The sequence below is a fragment of the Gymnoscopelus microlampas genome (assembly GCF_963454915.1).
Source record: "Gymnoscopelus microlampas genome assembly, chromosome: 16".
Lineage (NCBI taxonomy): Eukaryota > Metazoa > Chordata > Actinopteri > Myctophiformes > Myctophidae > Gymnoscopelus > Gymnoscopelus microlampas.
The window spans coordinates 51,022,842-51,043,244 of NC_139953.1; the positions used below are offsets into that span (position 1 = coordinate 51,022,842).

General features: G+C 41.8%; 2 protein-coding genes and 1 long non-coding RNA gene across 4 annotated transcripts in view; all 3 read right to left on the reverse strand.

Annotated features, from left to right (window-relative positions):
- The window catches only part of LOC311063420 (gap junction alpha-1 protein-like), a 604,483-nt gene that overhangs the window by 406,140 nt on the left and 177,940 nt on the right, over positions 1-20,403 (reverse strand). The window lies entirely within an intron of this gene.
- Positions 10,560-11,631, reverse strand: LOC311063565. 2 transcript variants are annotated; one of them, XR_014602609.1, is made up of 4 exons: positions 11,559-11,631; positions 11,255-11,348; positions 11,047-11,161; positions 10,560-10,758 (listed from the first exon to the last, which is right to left on the reverse strand). It is a non-coding gene; the product is annotated as an uncharacterized lncRNA (long non-coding RNA). The 2 variants fall into 2 exon arrangements; XR_014602610.1 differs by having other exon boundaries at positions 10,560-11,161.
- LOC311063090 (zinc finger RNA-binding protein-like) lies at positions 14,078-18,956 on the reverse strand (the record flags this gene model as incomplete). The annotated part of the gene is made up of 7 exons (XM_084082299.1): positions 14,078-14,227; positions 15,074-15,202; positions 15,486-15,631; positions 15,900-16,019; positions 16,561-16,745; positions 18,039-18,132; positions 18,753-18,956. 7 exons carry the CDS (start codon positions 18,954-18,956, stop codon positions 14,188-14,190), a joined length of 918 nt encoding a protein of 305 aa, XP_083938425.1. The 3' UTR covers positions 14,078-14,187.

Below are 20,403 nucleotides of genomic sequence, written 5' to 3' on the forward strand. Positions count from 1 at the left end.
TTCTTCAATGCCAAAGTCACAAAAGCGTCCATTCATCTGTCCGTTGTTGAGGAGGAGCTGTAGTGCAGTGCTTTGGTAGCCGAAAAAGGAAAACATATCAAATGTTTCTTGATTTGCAAAACGAAAAGTTTGTTCATTAAATATATTTGAGATATTGTAGTTATTGCCTCAGAACACTCACCTGTTAATTCCAACACAAATGTCTGTTTCTGTGAAAACATTAATTCATTCATTCATTATGAAAATAAATCACAATAAAAGTCAAACAATGAAACAAAACTACTATACACTTGAATGACAAATAGAGTTTGTGATTTTAAACCAAATGTGCATAGTTACAGTTTATATTACTATCATTACTTCACAGTTTTTACCTTTCCAGAGAACATAACAAGGTGGGACACAAACTCAGCCAATCCTCTCTCCTTTGGAGATTCGGTCAGATAGTCAAACACTGCGTGGATGGCAACGTCATTCTCAGGAAGAAGAGGCAACACCACAAGTTCTGCACTCTGCTTTGGAGACAGGAGCCTTACAGCCTCCAGCTAGATGGAAAGAAAGTCAAGAAAAACTTGATCACCACCACTGGACTTTATTTTATATAAAGTAATTATCTCTTGGAGTTAATAATTCATCATTGTTATGTAATGTAACAACTTTAAAGTCTTACAGGGGAGAAGCCTGGGTTTAGAATCAGGAATTCACTGACAGACACAAGACCTGAGAATGCACCAAAGTTGTTTTCCAACCAGTAAACACTGCTGTTGGACACACGGCCTCGGTCTGAAGGGGACAGATCAGAATGAAACATTAAGGCATTGAAAGGTGTCTGGAAATACAGTCAATATATTTTCCTGTAAAAAATATAACATTTTAATAGATTGTACAAATAGATAGATAGATTGCAGTTAGTCAGTACCTGACTGTGGTCGGGACAGGAAAGGGATTATTAGTTCCGTCAGGACCACTTGCTGCTGATGTGAGGTCATGTTGTCGAACTGATGGCTAAACTCCTGCAATCTGTGGATCAAATCAAAGTACAGACAGTTGTGTATGAACTTGGGGTCCTTGACATGGAAATGTTTGAGAACCACTGCAATATACAGTATGTGTTTGTACGCATGTACATGTGAATGAATGCTTGCTTACCCAAAAATGGCTCTGTATTCTGGAAGCTGGTAGTGCTGATAGCTGTAGTGCGGCTGAGTCCAGAGAAGGCTTTTTCTGCTATGTTAAAGAGCACTTTCTTCTTCTCCAGCGTACAGCTGGACACTACCAGCAAACTGGAATTACTGGAAACACCAGGAGACACACAGCACACATCTCAAAAGAGTGCTACCACATTTTCAACCACAAATGTAATTTATTCAGTCTCTAAAATTCAGTCCCTTACATATCTTATTTACCTTTTGGCTAATATGTCATGGAATCACACGCATCACTCTTTTATAATTTGTTGTACGATGTTGCTTGTAGAAATGTATGCTAATTTTACTACTTTCTTTTTTATTTGTGAAAATGCGTGAATTATTATTATTAGGACTTTTATTTCTATAAAATAATAATTGATTCTTATTTTTGCCAGCCCAAAATACGGATGCCAGGGTTAATTAGGTTAAAAATAGTTTTGGGTGGGGCGCCCGTTGGCCTAGCGGTCCAGGCGCATACCATATATAGGCTCTAATACAGTCTGACAGAGTGTTGCGAGTTTGAATCCCAGTCCCGACAACCTTTGCTGCATGTCATTCCCCATCTCTCTCTCCCTGTTTCCTGTCTCGCTCTACTATACACTGTCAATAAAGCCCAAAATATTCCCAATTTATTTTTTATAATAATAGTTTTTTGGATTAATGTCGATGTTCAAGTGTGTGCAAGTAGTGAAGAAATACTAAAGTAAACATGATTTACGATACTACTGGCTCCCTCCCTCACCTGAGGGTGTCCTCTGAGATGGTCTGTAGGACACTGGTATCCAGGGAACACAGGTTGGGTCCCTTGACACAACTGAGCTCTGCACTGCCAAGACTGTTGCCCGCCTTAGTCAGATACTTGGAAATGATGGCCTTGGCCTTGATGGTGACAAAAAATGTGTTAGTGCCATATACATGTACTGCACACATTTACGAACACGCATGCAAAAACGTGTAAATATAATCACAACACATTATGTTTTCTCACTTTTACACTGATTACACTGCCTGCCAGCCAGCCAGACAGACAGACAAACAGACAGACGCTCTACCTCCTGAGCCACTGCCGCCCCCATGTATATTTGTCAATAACACCATCAATCAATCAAAGATCATTTGTATACTTACCAGAGCTGAATCCCACTCCCCATCTGAAGAGTCCATTAAAGAACACAATGTGTCAATCTGTGTGATGTTCCACATGGTGATGTCATCAGTAGTGGCGTTGCGTGACGCAGGCCCCAGCTCCTGGACTTTCTCTTCTGGGATGAACGACTCACTGACATAGGCCTGACGTTGTGGATAGAGACATATTAGTGGATAGAGACATATTAGACGGGACACCAGATCAGAAATGCAACTGGAATCACTTTATTTGCGATACCTGTTCATTCATGCAATACATTTACAAGACTTTTATCTTGGTGGTAATGTGGTCAGACAATATTAAATATTATGGTAAAAGGACAACAGCCTCACATGCAAGAATACAATGCAAAATACATTGGAAAAAGACTTTCCAAATGTCTTCATGAAGTTATCATTTAATTGGATGAAATACGCCAGGCGCACAAGAAAATACCAATTGTTGACCACGGGGTTGTTGGGGGGCAATATTTATATATAATATATTTTTTTTACATTCATGGTGTAGCCCCTTTAAAATGTAAGCCATTTAACATCATCACAACACACTCACATGACTTGGTAGACATCACAGGGTGGCTTAACCTAAGAAATAAAATAAAAGTCCATGCATTATAATAATAATAATTATTATTATAATTACTATTATATTTTGCTGTACGTTTTTTAAGCTGTCATAAGACGCTCTACAGATGAGGTTACCTCTCTAGCGAGCAGAACCAGGTGGTGCAGGAACTCAGGAAAGTCTCCTTGAGACTGTGTCAGATGGTCAAACACTGCATGGATGATGACGTCTTTCTCTGGAGGAGTAGGCACCAGCAGCATCTCTGCAGTCTGCTTCGGAGTCAGGAGGTGTAGAACCTCCATCTGGACACGTTTAAGACAAGAGAGAGACAGACAGGACATAATAGGAGAGGGCAGGATATGAGATTTAACCACTGAAGCCCTATTTTATACGTAATCGAATTATAATGTCACACTCGCAAATCAGCTATTACGTTTTTGAAAATCTTGCAATCCTGTGATGACATGCCCAAAATATACGCCAGGTTGAAAGGTTATTAAGTGTTTTCCAAACGTAGGGTCCCATTTTTGGGTCACAGACCAGGTTCTATGAATTAAAGTAAGGTAAAGTAAATATCCTGCTTGTTTTTTGTTTTTTTTCAAAAATAAACAAAGTCACACAATCCTTTTTTTTTTTAAATCAACAGATTTTCAGAAATGAAAGAAAAGGAAAAGGAATACAAAAGATTTTCAGAAGATTTTAAGAAATACATTTTTTAAATATGCATACTTTATAATTCATAATGATTTTTCTTAAAGGTTTAGGTCCCAGGAAGTCACCAAATGTATCTTTCAGGTCTCAAGCTGAAAATGTTTGGGAAACAGTTATGTTCTAGAGAAGATAGCATTCCCTTTATAAACGGGACAACTCACAGGGCTTGGTAAACAGGACAGGTGAAGTTCTTAAAGCTGAGGCAGTCGAGGAGGCTTATGGGAACTGTAGGCAGCAGAAGCAGCAGTTTGATCTGGAACCACATCCTGATGAAGTCTGGGTCCTCCAGGTTCTCCTGGGTCAGGGATGGAGACTCCACCTGAGCAAACACTTCTCTGAAGTGGGACGCAAGCTCACTGAAGTTCTAAAACGAGGGGGGGAAAAGTAGAGTTGTACATGCACAGTGCATGAAACGGGCCACATTTTCCACTGCGTTGGTAAGCTGGTAGAAGAGATGGGGAGAAGGATAATGGATGTACAGGCATGACTTTCCTATCCGACGACATCTAGAATAGAATCTGGAATCCTTTGTGTAATACATTTAAATTAAAGAAATTCAGAAACAATTAATAAAGCCTTCTCACGCCACATGATCTTTCTTCAAGGGTGATGCTGCAAGTGTCCTGGACCTCCGTGGTGTCATTGCCCATGTCCAAATAGCTGTTCAACAAGCAAGCACAATAATCAGCATCATATTCATAGATAATGGACAGTGGACAAAACAAGGGACTTACAAAGGACATAACCTGCAATATTTCTGGATGGCCACCAGAGGGTGCCCACAGGCTGACCTTTGTTATCACTCCAAAATCAGGACATTGTTGACCTTTGTCTTGTTAGGTTCACTATCACAAAGTGACAAATTCCTTGTGTCGGTTTGTATTTAAGTTCCCTTTAATAATTTGTACTTTGTTCAGCCACCTACCCTGTGTTCACATCTTAGTAAAGGGCTTGTGTTTGTCTTTCCTTTTGTAATCTTTGTGTCCTGCCTTGCTTGGGTCACTTGTTTAAGGTTACAATCAACAATTCCAGTTATTACTCACTCAATATTTGCTATCTCGCATGTAATATTCAAAGAAACGTTTTGAGTTAATCCATAAATAAACGTTGCCCTTTTGTTGATTTCCATTATTTTGTGTTGTGTTGTGTTGAATGTGAAAGGAAACAGAAGTCCACTAACACCACCGGCACTCTTAATTAAACTAGTTCGGCTCATCCAGGAAAATCTGGGACTTTGGTCAAGACTAGCCTGCACAACATAATTGGAAAGACATGGACGCTGGACTGTACATGCATCTACTCACTGTATGAAAGAATATGAATTGTACTTACAACACTTGGTGGAAGGCACTCTTGATCTGGTCAGGGAGTTGCCCATGGGGTAAGAATCTCTGTAATAGTGGCGTTACAACATGGTTGAACCAATCCTCCACATTTGTCACATCTCTTCCATTGGTTGGGCTATGGACGTATTATGTGGCGTGTACATGCCACCCAGCTCAGCTAGGGTCCAGTTCAGCAGGGTCTGGGTCAGAGTCATGCTTCCGATCTCGGATACATTTCTCTGGAGAGCAACAGATAGATAGGAATGTCAGGGTCATGTCAGGTTAGCAGATGTAATATGCATAATCATAATAAACTAGTCATATAAAAACAAGTAATTGGCTTCTCATATATGCATATAGTATATGTATGTACGCTGTATGTACCTCACGTGTGAGAGACACAAACTCACTGACGAGGCTCCCAACAGGTCTGAAAGCTCCCATCAACCCATTCACCACCTGCAAGTGTTTCAAAAAGAACAAAATAATATTGTTTAAGGTTATGAAGATTACCATCAACAATCTGGTAAAAGTTTAATTGGATGAAAGAAATGTATAATATTTAAAGCTATGCAACCTCTCTGAAGCTATTCTGTGGTGGTGATGGTGGTGAGTAGGGGCTATGTGAGGTGTATGTGTATCCGGGGGTGGAGGTGGGGGTGGGCCCAGGACCACCGGTCATCAAGCTGTGGAAGACCAGGCTGAGGGTCCCGTTGTCCAGGCCTGCAACCTCAGGCCTCAGTAGCAGCTCAGCCTTCTGTTCTGGAGACAGCAGGTGAAGAACCTCCAACTGCAACCCGGAAGACACGGAGAGAAGGAAGGTCAATTCATAGACAGTGTAGGGGAAGTTACTTTTAATTATTACACATGACTTTCAATTAAAAGTAATCATCGTCTTCACTTGGACCACAATAACAAAGGGTGGGTGTGAAAATGTATCTGTCACCCCCCAGACGTTACGTTTCGCGTCCGGAGGAGCAAGCCAGTAATTCAAACTATACCGTTGACGTTTAATTGTTTTGTTTTAGTTTTTTTTATCCCAAGAGAACAGTCGAATAATGACAGTTACAAAAATATAAGCCTGTATTTGGCCTCCCAAAAGATGCATAACAAAGAGGCATCAAATAGAACAAATAGACCAATTCCGATATTTATTTTGTGAACGTGAACACAGCTTCTGAACCATTCCTTAGCTCCATGGTTACTGAACTAAATATTGGACCCAATCGTCACAAGACACACAATATGTACAAGATTTTCATACTAAAATGGCTTTTTTTAGAGACACAAATGAGGAGGAAATCAACTTTGTTATTGACTTTTCTCTATCCCAGCAACACACTCTCGCGAGATTTGGGAAGATATCTGAAGGGTCCATCTGCAGTCTGACGGACAAGACATAGAGGGCGCTGTCCCTTATTTTTTTTTAACTCTATGCTCTTCATCAATCATTATGGACATATTAAACATTAAATTAAACGTGTGTTCCAATGCTCAATAATATAATTTTCCATTATTAACAGTCTTGGTTGATGGGGTATGATTTGGGAATCAGGACATTTTGCTAAACATTCGTGGCAAAATATATACCATATAAATAAAAGGCCCTGTTACAATGTTGAGCACCTTATTGTTCTGATCTGAGATATTGTGAGGAGACAATACCCTGTGTATATAGAGTAAATGGCATATCTGCTATTTGCAAACAAGTTGTACATACTCAGAAGACATTTCACGTTTTCCTTATATTATGATGTCATGTTTTGTGAGTATAAGATTCAGCGCCTATTTTCCCCAGCCTGATTGGGAATGTCTCACCATATAATACATGTGGAACCATTACGATACTTGTCGACCTGGCTAGTAGCTGGGTTGAAGCCGTACCATTTTGTATATTGTAAAATAGATACTCCCCAGCATATCAGGCACATCAATGTTACTGAATGGCATCAATACCACAATGAAAAACTATTGTTTAGCCTACATTGTGACAGACTTGTCATCACCAGGCAGGAGTTTTGGATAAGCTCTAATGTCCATGGAGATTACTTCACAATGTTACACACAGTAGAGGGATTGAAGTCCATTCCATCCAGCAGGCAGAGATTATAGTCTGACAACAATTTCAATTGCAAGCTTTGACTCTTGCATGGATCAAACCGTTAAGTGTATAAGTTGGTCAAATAAATTAAAACACCAGATTGTAGAAGGCAAAAATTATTGTCAGTTAAACAAACAACTTTTGTGTATTATGTTCATATGTGTATGGGCTTAGGCATTAATGAGGCATTTACATTCCAAAGTTTCACTTTTTGTTCAGCTTTAGTAGTGAAGAACCCTTCTGATCGTGAATAGTAATTCCCCCCCCCAAAAAACACACATCTGTATTCATTGTAAATGTTAAATACATGTGACTAAATACATTACCAAACATATAGATTCACTTTTCAACCACATGGTAAAAAGAATAATAAGTAGAGACAAAGCAGAGCAGATATAGTTTAAACTATTTATTAACACAATTGTATTATTGGTACCTTTACTGTAAGCAACACCATCAATATATTTGGTATAATGTCCTATCAATTATTGTTATTATAGTTGTTGTTTGATAAAGAGCTGGTGAGACATGGAGACTCATGTTACTGAACAAACACTCTATAGCAATGAGTACTATCAGAATATAGAGCTAATTTAACACTTATTTTAACAAAAGAAAATCACTTACCCTACATTTAACACTTGTTATTTTATATTTTTAGTGAAAACAGCATGTTATAGGCCAACAGTGCTCTTATTTTACATTCCACAGACCAGAAGACACTTACTTTTCCATAACTTGCCAAAGCGCTCTTATTTTGAAGTTCATCGACCTGAAGTCAAGGGTTTACGTTAGTCCAATCTCGGAACCCAGAGTACAACTGAAAAGGAAAAACAGCGACCTCTGCTGTTCGTTCCTCCTCAGTTACACCAAAGATTTTTAATTTAAAGATACGCAATCTCCGGTTTACTTCCCGTTTCTGCGTGACGTAGGTGCACACCTCTTTAGGAGACAGGAAGCAAGTTGGAGTCTATTGATTCCAATGGAAGAGTCAACGTGAACTCAGCTTCTGAACCATTCCTTAGCTCCATGGTTACTGAACTAAATATTGGACCCAATCGTCACAAGACACACAATATGAACGATTTTCATACTAAAATGGCTTTTTTTTTTGTGACACAAATTAGGAGAAAATCTACTTTGTTATCGACGTTTCTCTATCGCAGCAACCCACTCTCGCGAGATTTGGGAAAATATCTGAAGGGTGATCTCGGTCCAGCTGCAGTCTGACGGACGAGACATAGAGGGCTCTGTCTCTTATAATATAAGGGACAGAGCCCTTATATGTTATATTAGATTTGAACTCTATGCTCTGTCCCCATAAGATGCTCTAAATTGAGATTCTGAATATAGTATGTGAGATAATTATGGACGTATTAAAAAATAAATAAAAAGTGTGTTCCAAGGCTCAATAATATAATGTTCCATTATTAACTGTCTTGGTTGATGGGGTATGATTTGGGAATCATAACATTTTGCTAAACATAACATTCATGCTAATTTTCTAAACATATGGTCTATAGTGGTAAAATATATACCTTATAAATAAGGGCCTTTTATTTATAAGGTATATATATATATATATATATATATATATATATATATATATATATATATATATAATTATAACATTGAGCAGAAACAGGAGCACATCTAGCATAAGACTGAATAATGTGTGTTTGTAGTGGGAATTTCATAGGTTTCTTAAAAGCATATTTGCCAATAACAGTTTGCTTTCAAACATGTAAAGCATTTATTTTCTTTAATGAAGAAAATACACAAACACACATCCATATGACGTTGTCAGCCAGGGAGAGGGGAGGGGGAGGGTGGTGGGGTGGTCGGGGGAGAACAACCATGCCTACTTAGGAGACCATTTGTAGGATTTGTGTACCACTTCGCCTCTAGTGGCTCCAATGGAGAATGCGTATCTTCTATATTAACAATCTTTGGTTACACTCTGGGACAATGCCGACGAAGCACACGTGCGCAAGGAAACAGGGGTTTAAGTCTGCCTTCACCGCTCCACTTCCGGGTGGTGCGACTACATTTTCATTCCCACTAACAATATTTCTACACGGAACACTAACACCACTTCTCCCAGAGAACATGGATCGTTTTGGTTATAAGCCCACTTGTTTCTATGATGAAAGAGTAAGTTCAAATGTGAATATCTTTCCGTGGTTTTGTCTGCTCCGCGGACGCTATTGTTAAATTAGTTTCGGTTAGTTTCCAGCAGGGAAGATCGACGGACACGTGAATCCCGCCCACTACATTTGATTGGGTAAAGCTGCTTCCTGATCTGAAGGCACGCCCACTCCCACACAGTGTGTACACGTTCTGACGAACCTTCAGGACAGATTCCAACGCAGTGCAGAATCTGTTCTTGAGAGATTAACGTTCGTCTGACTTGACAAGTGTTAAGCTTTGACGGAGGTACTGGGCTTGCGCTGCCGTTTTGAACTGATACTGACATAAGGAAGGCTTTACAAGCTGCTTCTTGTATTTTTACACGTCAGTTAGAGACAAGTAGGGAACTGCAGCACATGTGACAAAAGTCAGCGGGTGTTTTTGTTTTATATCGCGGGTGGGATGCAAGCAGCCGTGCTCGTCATCAACTCCACTTTCTCACAAACGTATCTCTTCACACTAGATTCCAAACGTGATTTTGCAACCCGGTGATTTATAACTAGTTGTGTGCCCGTGTCTTCAGTATTATGTGAGCTTGTAGATTAGCTGTTTTCGCCGTGTCGCAGGTTCAGTGTGTGTGTGGGAGAGAGGGAGAGGGGGAGACGGAGCGCTCTGGCCACGCTCAAGTGTCTAAAGACGGATATCTCGTGTTGTGTTTTATACCAAACAAAAAACGGTTGCATCCCCACTCAAAATGCGCACCTGCCCGTCGGGCAACCAGATAGCACACTTCACCTGCCCTACCATTTTATTTACCTGCCCCGGGCAGTCGGGCAGGCGTTAGTGTCAACCCCTGGGTGACTTACAAGGGATAGCACGTTTGTCAATCACAATGAAGTACTTGTGAATCACACTCTTCTGGGTACCCACAGCAAGCAGATAGGGTTGAAGGCTCTCTGTGATGCTGTCCAGATGCCCCTGGACACTGGTCCCAGTCTGTGAAAAGAGAACTTTATTAGTCTTGCTATTAAAATTAGTCACCGTTTGCAAACAGTTTAGAGCCGGATCGCAATGGGATGTTTTGGTCACGATTAGGTAGCCTCCAGAATCACTTTTATTGCCACAATATGCAAGATGAACCATAAGGACATTTTCTGCTGTATAATTTATATTCTGCAAAATGTAAAGGACCCCCCAAAATGATATGAATTTGGCCGCGGACCCCCGTCTCAAAATATTTTGTTCCATGGACCCCCAGAAGCAAAGATTTGAGTTATTGTTCGCTTTAAAAGAATGTATTTTTTCAAAAAATAGCAGATCTACAAGCTCATAGCGCGGCACTCGGTGCCGCACTATGAGCTTGTAGATCTGTTATTTTTGAATAGTCAAAGTGTAAAATAATGCTTTTTAGCTCAAATGAAAAAGTGACACAGACGCTTCCTCAGGTCTTAGTGGGTTAATGCAAGGCAGTTGAAGAGCCACATACATACATACATACAGCCACATATACAATGGCCTCACGACACTGGGTTTCTGTGGTTAGCTGGTTTTCCTCACAGACGGGAGCTCTGTCGCCAGCATTTGGACCACCTGTAACAGTGTAGAAACCACATATACTGCTGCAATACTTTCCAGTGATATGCATTTACTATAAGGATCCATCTTCACAGTTGCTAGACAGTGGACTGGGGGAAACATGACATGTTGCACTGGTTCTTCCTGTGTGTGTGTGTGTGTGTGTGTGTGTGTGTGTGTGTGTGTGTGTGTGTGTGTGTGTGTGTGTGTGTGTGTGTGTGTGTGTGTGTGTGTGTGTGTGTGTGTGTGTGTGTGAACATGTGACTTCCCCCTTAAATTCTAACTACAATCAAAATCACACACCCGTCAGTGGCTGAACATTTCTGCTCTTTTTTTGTCCCTCTGATGCTTCTTTTTGAAGTGATTTCACTCGCCATGCCAGAAACCCACTCCCATCTACTGGACTGTAATACTGTTCCTAAAACACAAGAAGAAATGAGGGGGGGAAAGTGTCATTTGGTTTTAATGAGCATGTGTAAATGTGCGTTACACTGGTGTTTTATGTACTTACATAGCCCAAATTTCCCTGGGGATCGGCCAGGTATGGGAATAAGGCAGTGATGCCCTGTGCATAGTCCTCTTTAACACGCCTTGAAGGACTCGTCCTACAGAGTACACACACACACACACACACACACACACACACACACACACACACACACACACACACACACACACACACACACACACACACGTATGAGATCCAAACAAAAGTATTCCTGTGCCGCTGCCTTCTGCAAAAAGGAGGATTTTGGCCTGCACCAAGTACAACCAAAATTGTGTATTGGGTGCATAATGTTTAGATGACAACATACCCATGTTCACTTGCCATGTGTGCAACCAATATCTTCACCATGTCGCGTCTTCTGGTATCCGTTAGGCTTTTTGTCCGAGCATACTCGGTAAGGATCCTCTCTCCGCCAGGTCTGTCCTTCAGAATGTTTTCAACCATCTAAGTGGAAGTAAAAAAAAGGGAGGGGAAACACAGGGATAGACAGTAATATTTTAAAGCACTGGTCCTACAGGCCACTACATTTGGTGGCCAAGTATATTTAAGGTGACGAAAATGTAAACCATGACCCCCCCCCCCCCCCCCCAAAAAAAAGCAACGCTTACCTGAGCGAGACGAGTCAGGTCAGCTCTGTTTCTTGGAGCAGGACTGATGGTGTCATCCGAGTCCCCGTCATTGTCTGCACCAGAGCTGAGAAAGGAGCTGCTGCTGCTGGCAATGGAATTGCTTGCAGAGGGGCTCACTGAATCTAGCAATAATGTTGACATAACAAGTGTGATTAGCAAGAGAGGAATGTTTGTGGCAAGTGTAATGTAAAAAGCTCACATTAGATACGGAAGGATCCACACACCAACAAAGTTCTTCCTCAGACACTTTCTCTCTTTTACTTACATTGGGCGTATAGAAACAAAGATCATTTCAAAGTACAAAAATATACCTGTGTGACATTTTAGGTTAGCCAGGACTGTATGGATGAGGCTATAAGGCTCCATGTTGATAAGCAACAGAACTCACCGTCAGGATTTGGGTCTTGGGGTGAACACATCTCCAACACACCAAGGTCTGGTTTCTTTATAAAAAACTGAAACGCCTCCTCGTCAACTTCAGTGTTCAAGTCATCATAGACTTTTAAGTCTGAGGTACTAGGAATTTCAAATTTCTTGGCAACTGAAGACAAAACAAGATTGCACAAGCTTATTGATAAATCTGTTGTGCAATTGATTTAATTTGTATTAATGTGTCATAAAAATGGATTAAAATAGCCACAGAAAATTCAATCATATGAGGAAGATTGACAGCCCTACTGAAGACATTGAATCACTCTATCCTAAATAAAATGGATTGTGCCTTGTACTGTACACCCAGCATGTTGTTGCATATGACAGTGGTTCTCAATTTTTCATGTCAAGGACCCCCCAAATTAATCTCTCAAGAACAGATTCCGACCTGCGGTGGAATCTGTCGGAGCGGTTCGTCCTAACCAGTGCGCATTGGCTAAAAGTGGGCGTGCCTTCAGACCAGGAAGTGGGCCGCGCTTTACCCAATCAAATGTAGTGGGCGGGATTCACGTGTCCATCCACCATGATCCACCCTCCCCCCCTCGAAACTAGCCGAAACTAATTTAACAATAGCGTCCTCGGAGCGGACAAAACCACGGAAAGATATTCACATTTTAAATTACTCTTTCATCATAGAAACAAGTGGGCTTATAACCAAAACCATCCATGTTCTCTGGGAGAAGTGGTGTTAGTGTTCCGTGTAGAAATATTGTTAGTGGGAATGAAAACATGGTCGCACCAACCGGAAGTGATGCGCTATAGGCAGACATGAAACCGGTGTTTCCCTGCGCTCTAGTCTAACATTATACTCCTGCCAGACTCCACAGAATATCAGAAAAGCAGAGGTCGCTGTTTTTCATTTTCTGTGGGGTCTGGCTACGCGAGACTACCCCCAAATTGACAATTAGCCCACAGACCCCCATTTGAAAAGATATGCCAGGGACCCCCATAATAAGAAGACTTTTACGGCTCTAGCAGTGATTCTCAACCATTTTAATATCAAGGACCCCCATTTAATGGCATGTCTATCTCTGGGACCCCAATTTGTATTGTAAAATCAATGTTAAGACAGTGTAAAAATGGAACCAAATGGACCCCAATCATTTGTACACCATCAATGGCATAGGGCATGCTGTGGAACAATGTTTCACTCACCACACTCCAGAAATGATGTAAAAGACAGTGGTCCCTCAAAGCAGATGTATTTCTGCCGGTCAAGATGTTTCACACGTACATCATGCATGCTTTGATGGAGAAAACATAATAATGTTACTAAGATGATATATGGTACAACAAGTCATGCAGTATGAGGAGTGTTACAATTAGAAACTATTACAAAAGCACTATCTACAGGCAGGCTATCTAGCAGTGGTGTAAAGTAACAAAGTACATTAACTTAAGTACTGTACTTAAGTACAATTTTGAGGTATTTGTACTTTACTTGAGTATTTCAAATATACTATTGTAATTACTTTTACTCCGCTACATCTCAGAGGCAAATATTGTACTTTTACTCCACTACAATTATTTGAAAGACATTTTAGCCCTACTTTATAAATATGCTACTTGAAAATAGCAGATCTACAAGCTCATGAGCTTGTAGATCTGCTTTTTTTCAAACATTCTAGTACTTTAAGTATATTTTATGTTTGAAGTTTAAACACAGAAACACGAGGAGACAAAGAGATGTTGAGCTCTCTCAGATGCCTCACCTGTCTTTAGCGACTTCTTTCTTCTCCTTGTCCTCTTCCTTGTCTTTGTCCTGGTCAGTGATGATGTCCGACACCAGTTTGAGGGCACGTTCTGTGATGGACACAATCTTCTGGATAGCTTGGAGTTCATCCTCTGAGGGATAAATGGCTGCATGCTTGGTCATTACGTAGCCATCGTCTGAAGAGTCGGGGCGACGAGGCGGCTAAAAGAGAAATGGTGGAAAGAAAACTATTCATTCACAGGACAAGAAAGGAATCGCAATGAGGTTTCAATTTAGTTCATGTAAGAGTATTCCAAAGAGTTACTATTCTCAGTAGGCAATTCTGTAACCAATTACTTTTTAATGACAAAGACATAGTTCTGCAACGAGTTACTTGATTAACAGAACGCAAAATTGCATTCAAAGTAAATAAAAATCACACCCAGTGTGAAGTGGGCGGTGTGTGGTCATCACAACATGACTCACTTTAAAAAAAGGATAAATAACTTTTTTTAAAGTCCATACTGCTATTCATAGGGCTGCACATGTGTCATGTGTTTCGCTAGCCAATCACAGTCCTGAATTTGCAAAGTCAGCCAATCACATTACAGTTAGTGGTGATGACACTAGCTGTAATGTGATTGGCTGATATGAAAAAAGTATCGATTTGCATTAACAATGGAAGGGTTAGGGGGTACACACATTTTTTGGTCGGTGTCCAAAAACCGCCCCAAAAATCACACCCAGTGTGAAGTGGGCGGTGTGGTCATCACAGTGATGGAAGCTCACTTAAAAAAAAAGTTTTTTTTTAAAAGTGCATAGTCCTATTTATAGGTTATTAATTTCATCATGTGTCTCGCTAGCCAATCACAGTGCTGAATAGAGTCAGCGGGGGTGTCCAGGGGCCACCCATTGTGGGTGGAAGGGGTGTACAATGGGTGGCCAATCACAGTGCAGGGTTTGGGGGGTACAATGGGTGGCCAATCACAGTTCAGCAAATGTCAATGTCCCAACCTCACATATAGGGACGGCTACACCGCCCAAAAATTCAGAGGACCCAGGACCTACCACAGGTCCCTGAGGCTGAGGGATGGGCATGCCAGGCCGGACCCCCAAGAGACCGGGCGGCCCAGGGGGCCCCTGAGGATAGCCTCCGTCGGGCATACGGCGTCTGTCATCCCAGTGGTGCTCTTCTTCCTGGAAAGTTTCAGCAGTTTGGGGAAGAAAAAAAAAACAGTGACCTGGGAGTTCAGCAGATTAGACATGGAGAATGTCCACTGATGAACCACTTAAACCCTATATACTTAGTCGACTGGGATCACCCAGCGGTCTATACTTGGTTCCCTCCCGTTTTCCCCTCTACATCAAATCTCCGTGGAAAATACATCTGCACTATTTTCGGCAGATGTTTTCCCCAGAATGGAGACGCATGTAAAAAAACAAAAAAAACATCAGCTGGTCATCAAAGACCTCATCGTACCTCATTTCCATTCTCCAGCTCTCCTCTTCCTCTCTCCTCCTCCAGAACTCTTCTTTCTGCATCTGCTTCCTCATCTTCTCCTCCTGAATCTTACGGGCACGGATGCTAGGCTTCAACTCCGCCTGAAGGTAAGGGTTCACCTTTTTCTAAAAGACCAGGTGAAGAGGAAATGTCAGGACAGATGACGGCATGATCAACTTATGACTTATTGTTTAACCATTCAAAATAGTTCAGTCTAGTGTCCTGGGTCGTGTAGATTACTCGCTTCGTTCTAAAAACCTGTCATGCTAAAAATAACGTTGTCCCAGCTAAAACATGACTTGAAGATCAGTTCTTATCAGCAAGCGACATCAGCCAAAGATAATACATTAGGCATAATAACACTTGTGCCTGCACCTATGAAAATGTACCAACCTTGTACTGCAGTCGATGCCTCCTTCCCTTCAGATGCATCTCCTTCGCGTTGGGATCGTTGAAACTGCATTCACACAGCTTGCAGTGGAAGCGGATGACTTTGCCTTCATCGTTGCGGACCTAAGGAGATGGGTAACACAAAATGTTCAATTCCCTCTATAGCAGTGTTTTTTAACTTGAACTCTTATAGGATCCAATGTGGAGTTAATTCTGTGTAGCGTGCATGCAAAGTTTAGCACTGATCGGTCCTGTGGTTTGTGACACACAGACCCTCTCATAGACAGGTAGGGTATGGCCGAGCAACGCCGTAAAAATACAATTGTACGGCAGACTCAGAGCCAGTCTTCATTTTAACTCTTTTATACTTGTGTTTGATGGAGTGCAATATAGAACGATTACATCCCCACATCCACAGCACTGGCCTTCCCCTCTGGTTCATGGCCAGTGGGGTTTGTTAAACAAAAAACAGCTGTCTCCCTATTTGGGCTGCTGCAGTTGTGCACACTTTTTTGCCTTACTAAAAAGAAAGGACAATTTAACAATATCATTTATACTCACAAAAATAACTGATCTACAAGCTAACAATGTGTCGTGATGCGACGTGTTAGCATGTAAATCAGTTATTTTTGGCAAGCAACACCCAAGTGAACTGTCAGAATACCTCTTCAACGTAGTCGTGTCCAACAGGCTGCACGTCGTTCTGCAGTGCAGCTAGCGCCGCCGCAGACAGCCAATCAGAGATATCATTCTTGGTCTCTGGGGCAGCCATGGAGGGTGGCGTTGGCTTGGATATCTCCGCCGCCTTCATCTCATCCGCTTTCGCCGTGGTCTGCAGTTTGTTTCCTCCTGCAAGGGGCGAAGGGGGAGGTAGGGTTCTTTAGTCTCAGACCATTGCTATTGGGCATAAACCCTCTTCCAAAATTTCATAAATTGCCTATTTAGTGGCGAAAATAGGCGATGCAAGGTGTTGTGAGTTTGCAGATGAAATTGGATGAAGTGAACAGCCAACAAATACGATAAAACCCGAAATTGTGTCTACTGTGTCTAAAACTGTGACATTCCATTTTACATTTTACTGAGGAGTCACTAGTCCACAGATGCTTTGACTAATGGACAGCATAAAAATGCAATAAATCACAATAATAAAAAAAAAAAGGAAAACAATGACCGTTTCCATTTGCAAGGGCCAGGAGTGAACTATTGGCCATTTGTCTGCATGGTTAAACTAGGTTATACACTTGTTATTCTACAAGGCACAGAACTTCAAGAAATGTTAGGCTTGGAAACGCACGCCTGGTCGCCGTCCATCACTACACAAGTTGGCAGAGATTTATCCAGATATTGGCATGTAGCCTTTGAGTGCAAAGCACGCTCTGTGAAACCAGCTTCACTCTTTATTAGTGATGAGTGTTTGAACCACTTTCAACCTGGTGTCCCTATTTTGGGCACGTCATTATAGGTGCAAATTGACAAAAAAAAAAGTTTTATCATTTTTAAAGTGAAAATGGAAGTCGTTTTCTTTATTCATTGTGTGATAAGTACATTGGGGTTCAATGACTTAAACCCTATCTACTTAGATGGGTGTGCAAGGGGTCTGTAATTGGCGTGTAAAATAATCCTTTTCTATCACTCATCAATCTCTGCCGATCTACAAGCTCACACTATGCCTTGTGACGTGTAGTGAGACGATTTTTGTTTTCACTGAATGTTTGCCTATTACGACAAGCCCCGAATAGGGACGCTAGGATTCATGTAGTTGAACTGGTTAAATGCAGAGCTATACTAATCAAACAGGAATACAGCAAACACACAGTACAGAGCATAATGGCAACAAGGTGAAGAATGAAGTAATTGTCAAATACCGCCAGGAGACGTCAAAATTCAAAAGGGACCTACTGACCGACAGAGTTGATCTTGGGGGCGGAGGCCTTCTTGACGGGGGCGGTGGAGTTGGCAGACGGCAGACTGTTGCCGAGCGTGTTCTTGCTGAGCGCCCCCCCGCCACCGCTCACTATGTTGACCGGCTTCAGGTAGGAGGAGTTGTGGGTGAGGAGGCAGAAGCATTGGAGGAGGAGGTGCCCATGGACAGGGACGAAGAGGTGGTGCTGGAGCTGCCCAGGCCAGAGGAGGGGGTCTTACTGGGGGCGGCCGTGGTGGAGGAGGAGGTCTGGGTGACCACGCTGGGCTCCGTGGAAGGGATGGGTTTCCCCAGCTTGGTGTGAAGCTTCACCACCTGGGGAACGGAGCAGAGCAACACGTTTGAGGGTTTGTTGTAAAAAGCAGCTGTCCAAACCCTTTTCTAAATCAGTGGTTCTCAAACTTTTTCGTGTCAAGGACCCCCAAATTGACACTTATTAGCCCGCGGACCCCCATTTCAAAAGATATACCAGGGACCCCCATAAGAGAAGATTTTTTACGGCTCTAGCAGTGATTCTCAACCATTTTAACTTCAAGGACCCCCAGTTTGACATGCATTAGGCCTACGGACCCCCATTTAATGGCATTTCTATCACTTGGACCGCAATTTATATTGTAAAATCTATGTCAATTTAACTCTGAGAGTGTACAAATGGAACCAAATGGACCCTAACGGGTCCATTTGGTTCCATTTGTAAACTCTTAGAGTTACAGACCCATAAGGGTCCATTTGGTGCCTAATCTATCATTTAGCTGGGGACCCCCTGGAACTCCCTCAAGGACCCCTGGGGGTCCCCGGACCCCACTTTGAGAACCAATGTTCTAAATGACATTGTGTATTGTAACGACATGTATGTTTACGACACTGAATTTTGTTAACTAACACCACTAAACTAAAAGCCTATCCATCCATCCAACATATCACTGTTTATTTGCCATCCTAGGCAGCATGATAGCAAGCCATATGCTGTAGGTCTGGCTCTGGGAGTACGACGGCACTACGGACGCTCCAGCAGAGGGTACGGGCTGCACGGTGGACGACACCGGGCAGATGGAGAAGGTGGAGGTGCCCTGGCTGGGCGTGGCCGGTTTGATGGCAGTCACCTGGCGCGTCTGCTGGGTCTGGGTGTACGGCGTCATACATTGCGTGTACGCTGGTTTGGGGGCTATGTGGGGAAATAGAGAATAGTACAAAACGATAACTTTTTTTTTAAAGGTTGCACAAAACACAAAACATAACCATTATCCAAAAACCATGTGGGATATAAACAACACATGTTTTTGTTGTTCTCTTGTCCTTAATAAACTGGTTTGGCATCAGCAGCCATGAGTGTGCCGTGACTCTTTGATGTTTTAAGAAATAAATGTTTGTTGTGGTCGGGTCATTGTGAAACATTTTCAAAAGTAGCCGAGTATACAAGCGTTGTGAGAACCACACTTATAGATTGACCTTTTTTGTACAAATGGAAGCAAATTGACCCTAATGCAGTGGTGGGGTCCAGGGACCCTCAGGGTTCCTTGAGGTGGTTCCAAATGGACACGTACAGGTCTGGAACTTTTGAGAGTGTACAAATGGAACCAAATGGACCCGTACGGGTCCATTTGGTTCCATTTGTACACTCTCAGAGTTATGAGGGGTCATTGAAATTAAAGTTTGAGCACCACTGGCCTAATGCACACCAAACTGGAGTATGTGCGGCTGTAGACCGCACATACGAATATGTGTCCTGCAGAAGACAAACACCACAAGCAATGTTTATAGTATAGGCCATTTGAAAACCATACCTGCGCTGCTAAATTTCATAGCACAGTCAAACAATCAATTTATTATTATTTTCAGAACAAACAATATTGGACACAAAATCAATAGCTGAATGGCAGCTTTTCCCTTGCTGTTGATTTTATTGTTATCTTGTTCCAAGCAGCGATCCGCCTCATGACAAAAGAGAGACGGCCGTTACCATACCACTTGAGAAAGAGGTACTCTAACCCACCGTTTCCCAAACAGTGTGTCGGGACCCATATGTGGGTCGTGTTGTATGGGTCACGCGAGTAAATATATTTATTTTGTGTAACTTCCTAATTTTTTTATTATTTCAAAAGATTATCAAAACATTCCCCACAAAAAACTTTTTTTCGAAAGCATACAAATACATTTAAAAATCCATTAATTAGAGGGGGAAAAGTACTTTTAAGAATTTGTGAAAATAGCAGATCTACAAGCTCGCAACATGTCGCATCTTGTGAGCTTGTAGATCAGCTATTTTCACTAGTTTGGGTCACGGCGAGACATAAGATTTATTTTGGGTCTCGAGCTAAAAGGTTTGGGAACCACTGCTTTAACGGACATGATTTCATAGTCTGTGTGATACATAGTCACCGCTGATGAACATGGGGAATTATGCTGCTGTCCAAACAAGCAAACTATCCTCCTCCCCCTTACAGGTGTCCAACAGACTATGGTAGCCAAAGTGCCGGTCATGTTGTGTAAACACTTAGTGTTTAAGATCGCCCTATGGAAAGAATATTTCCATCTTCCCTTCAATCTGCGACATAATATTAAATGAATAACTGTAATAAGCCTGAT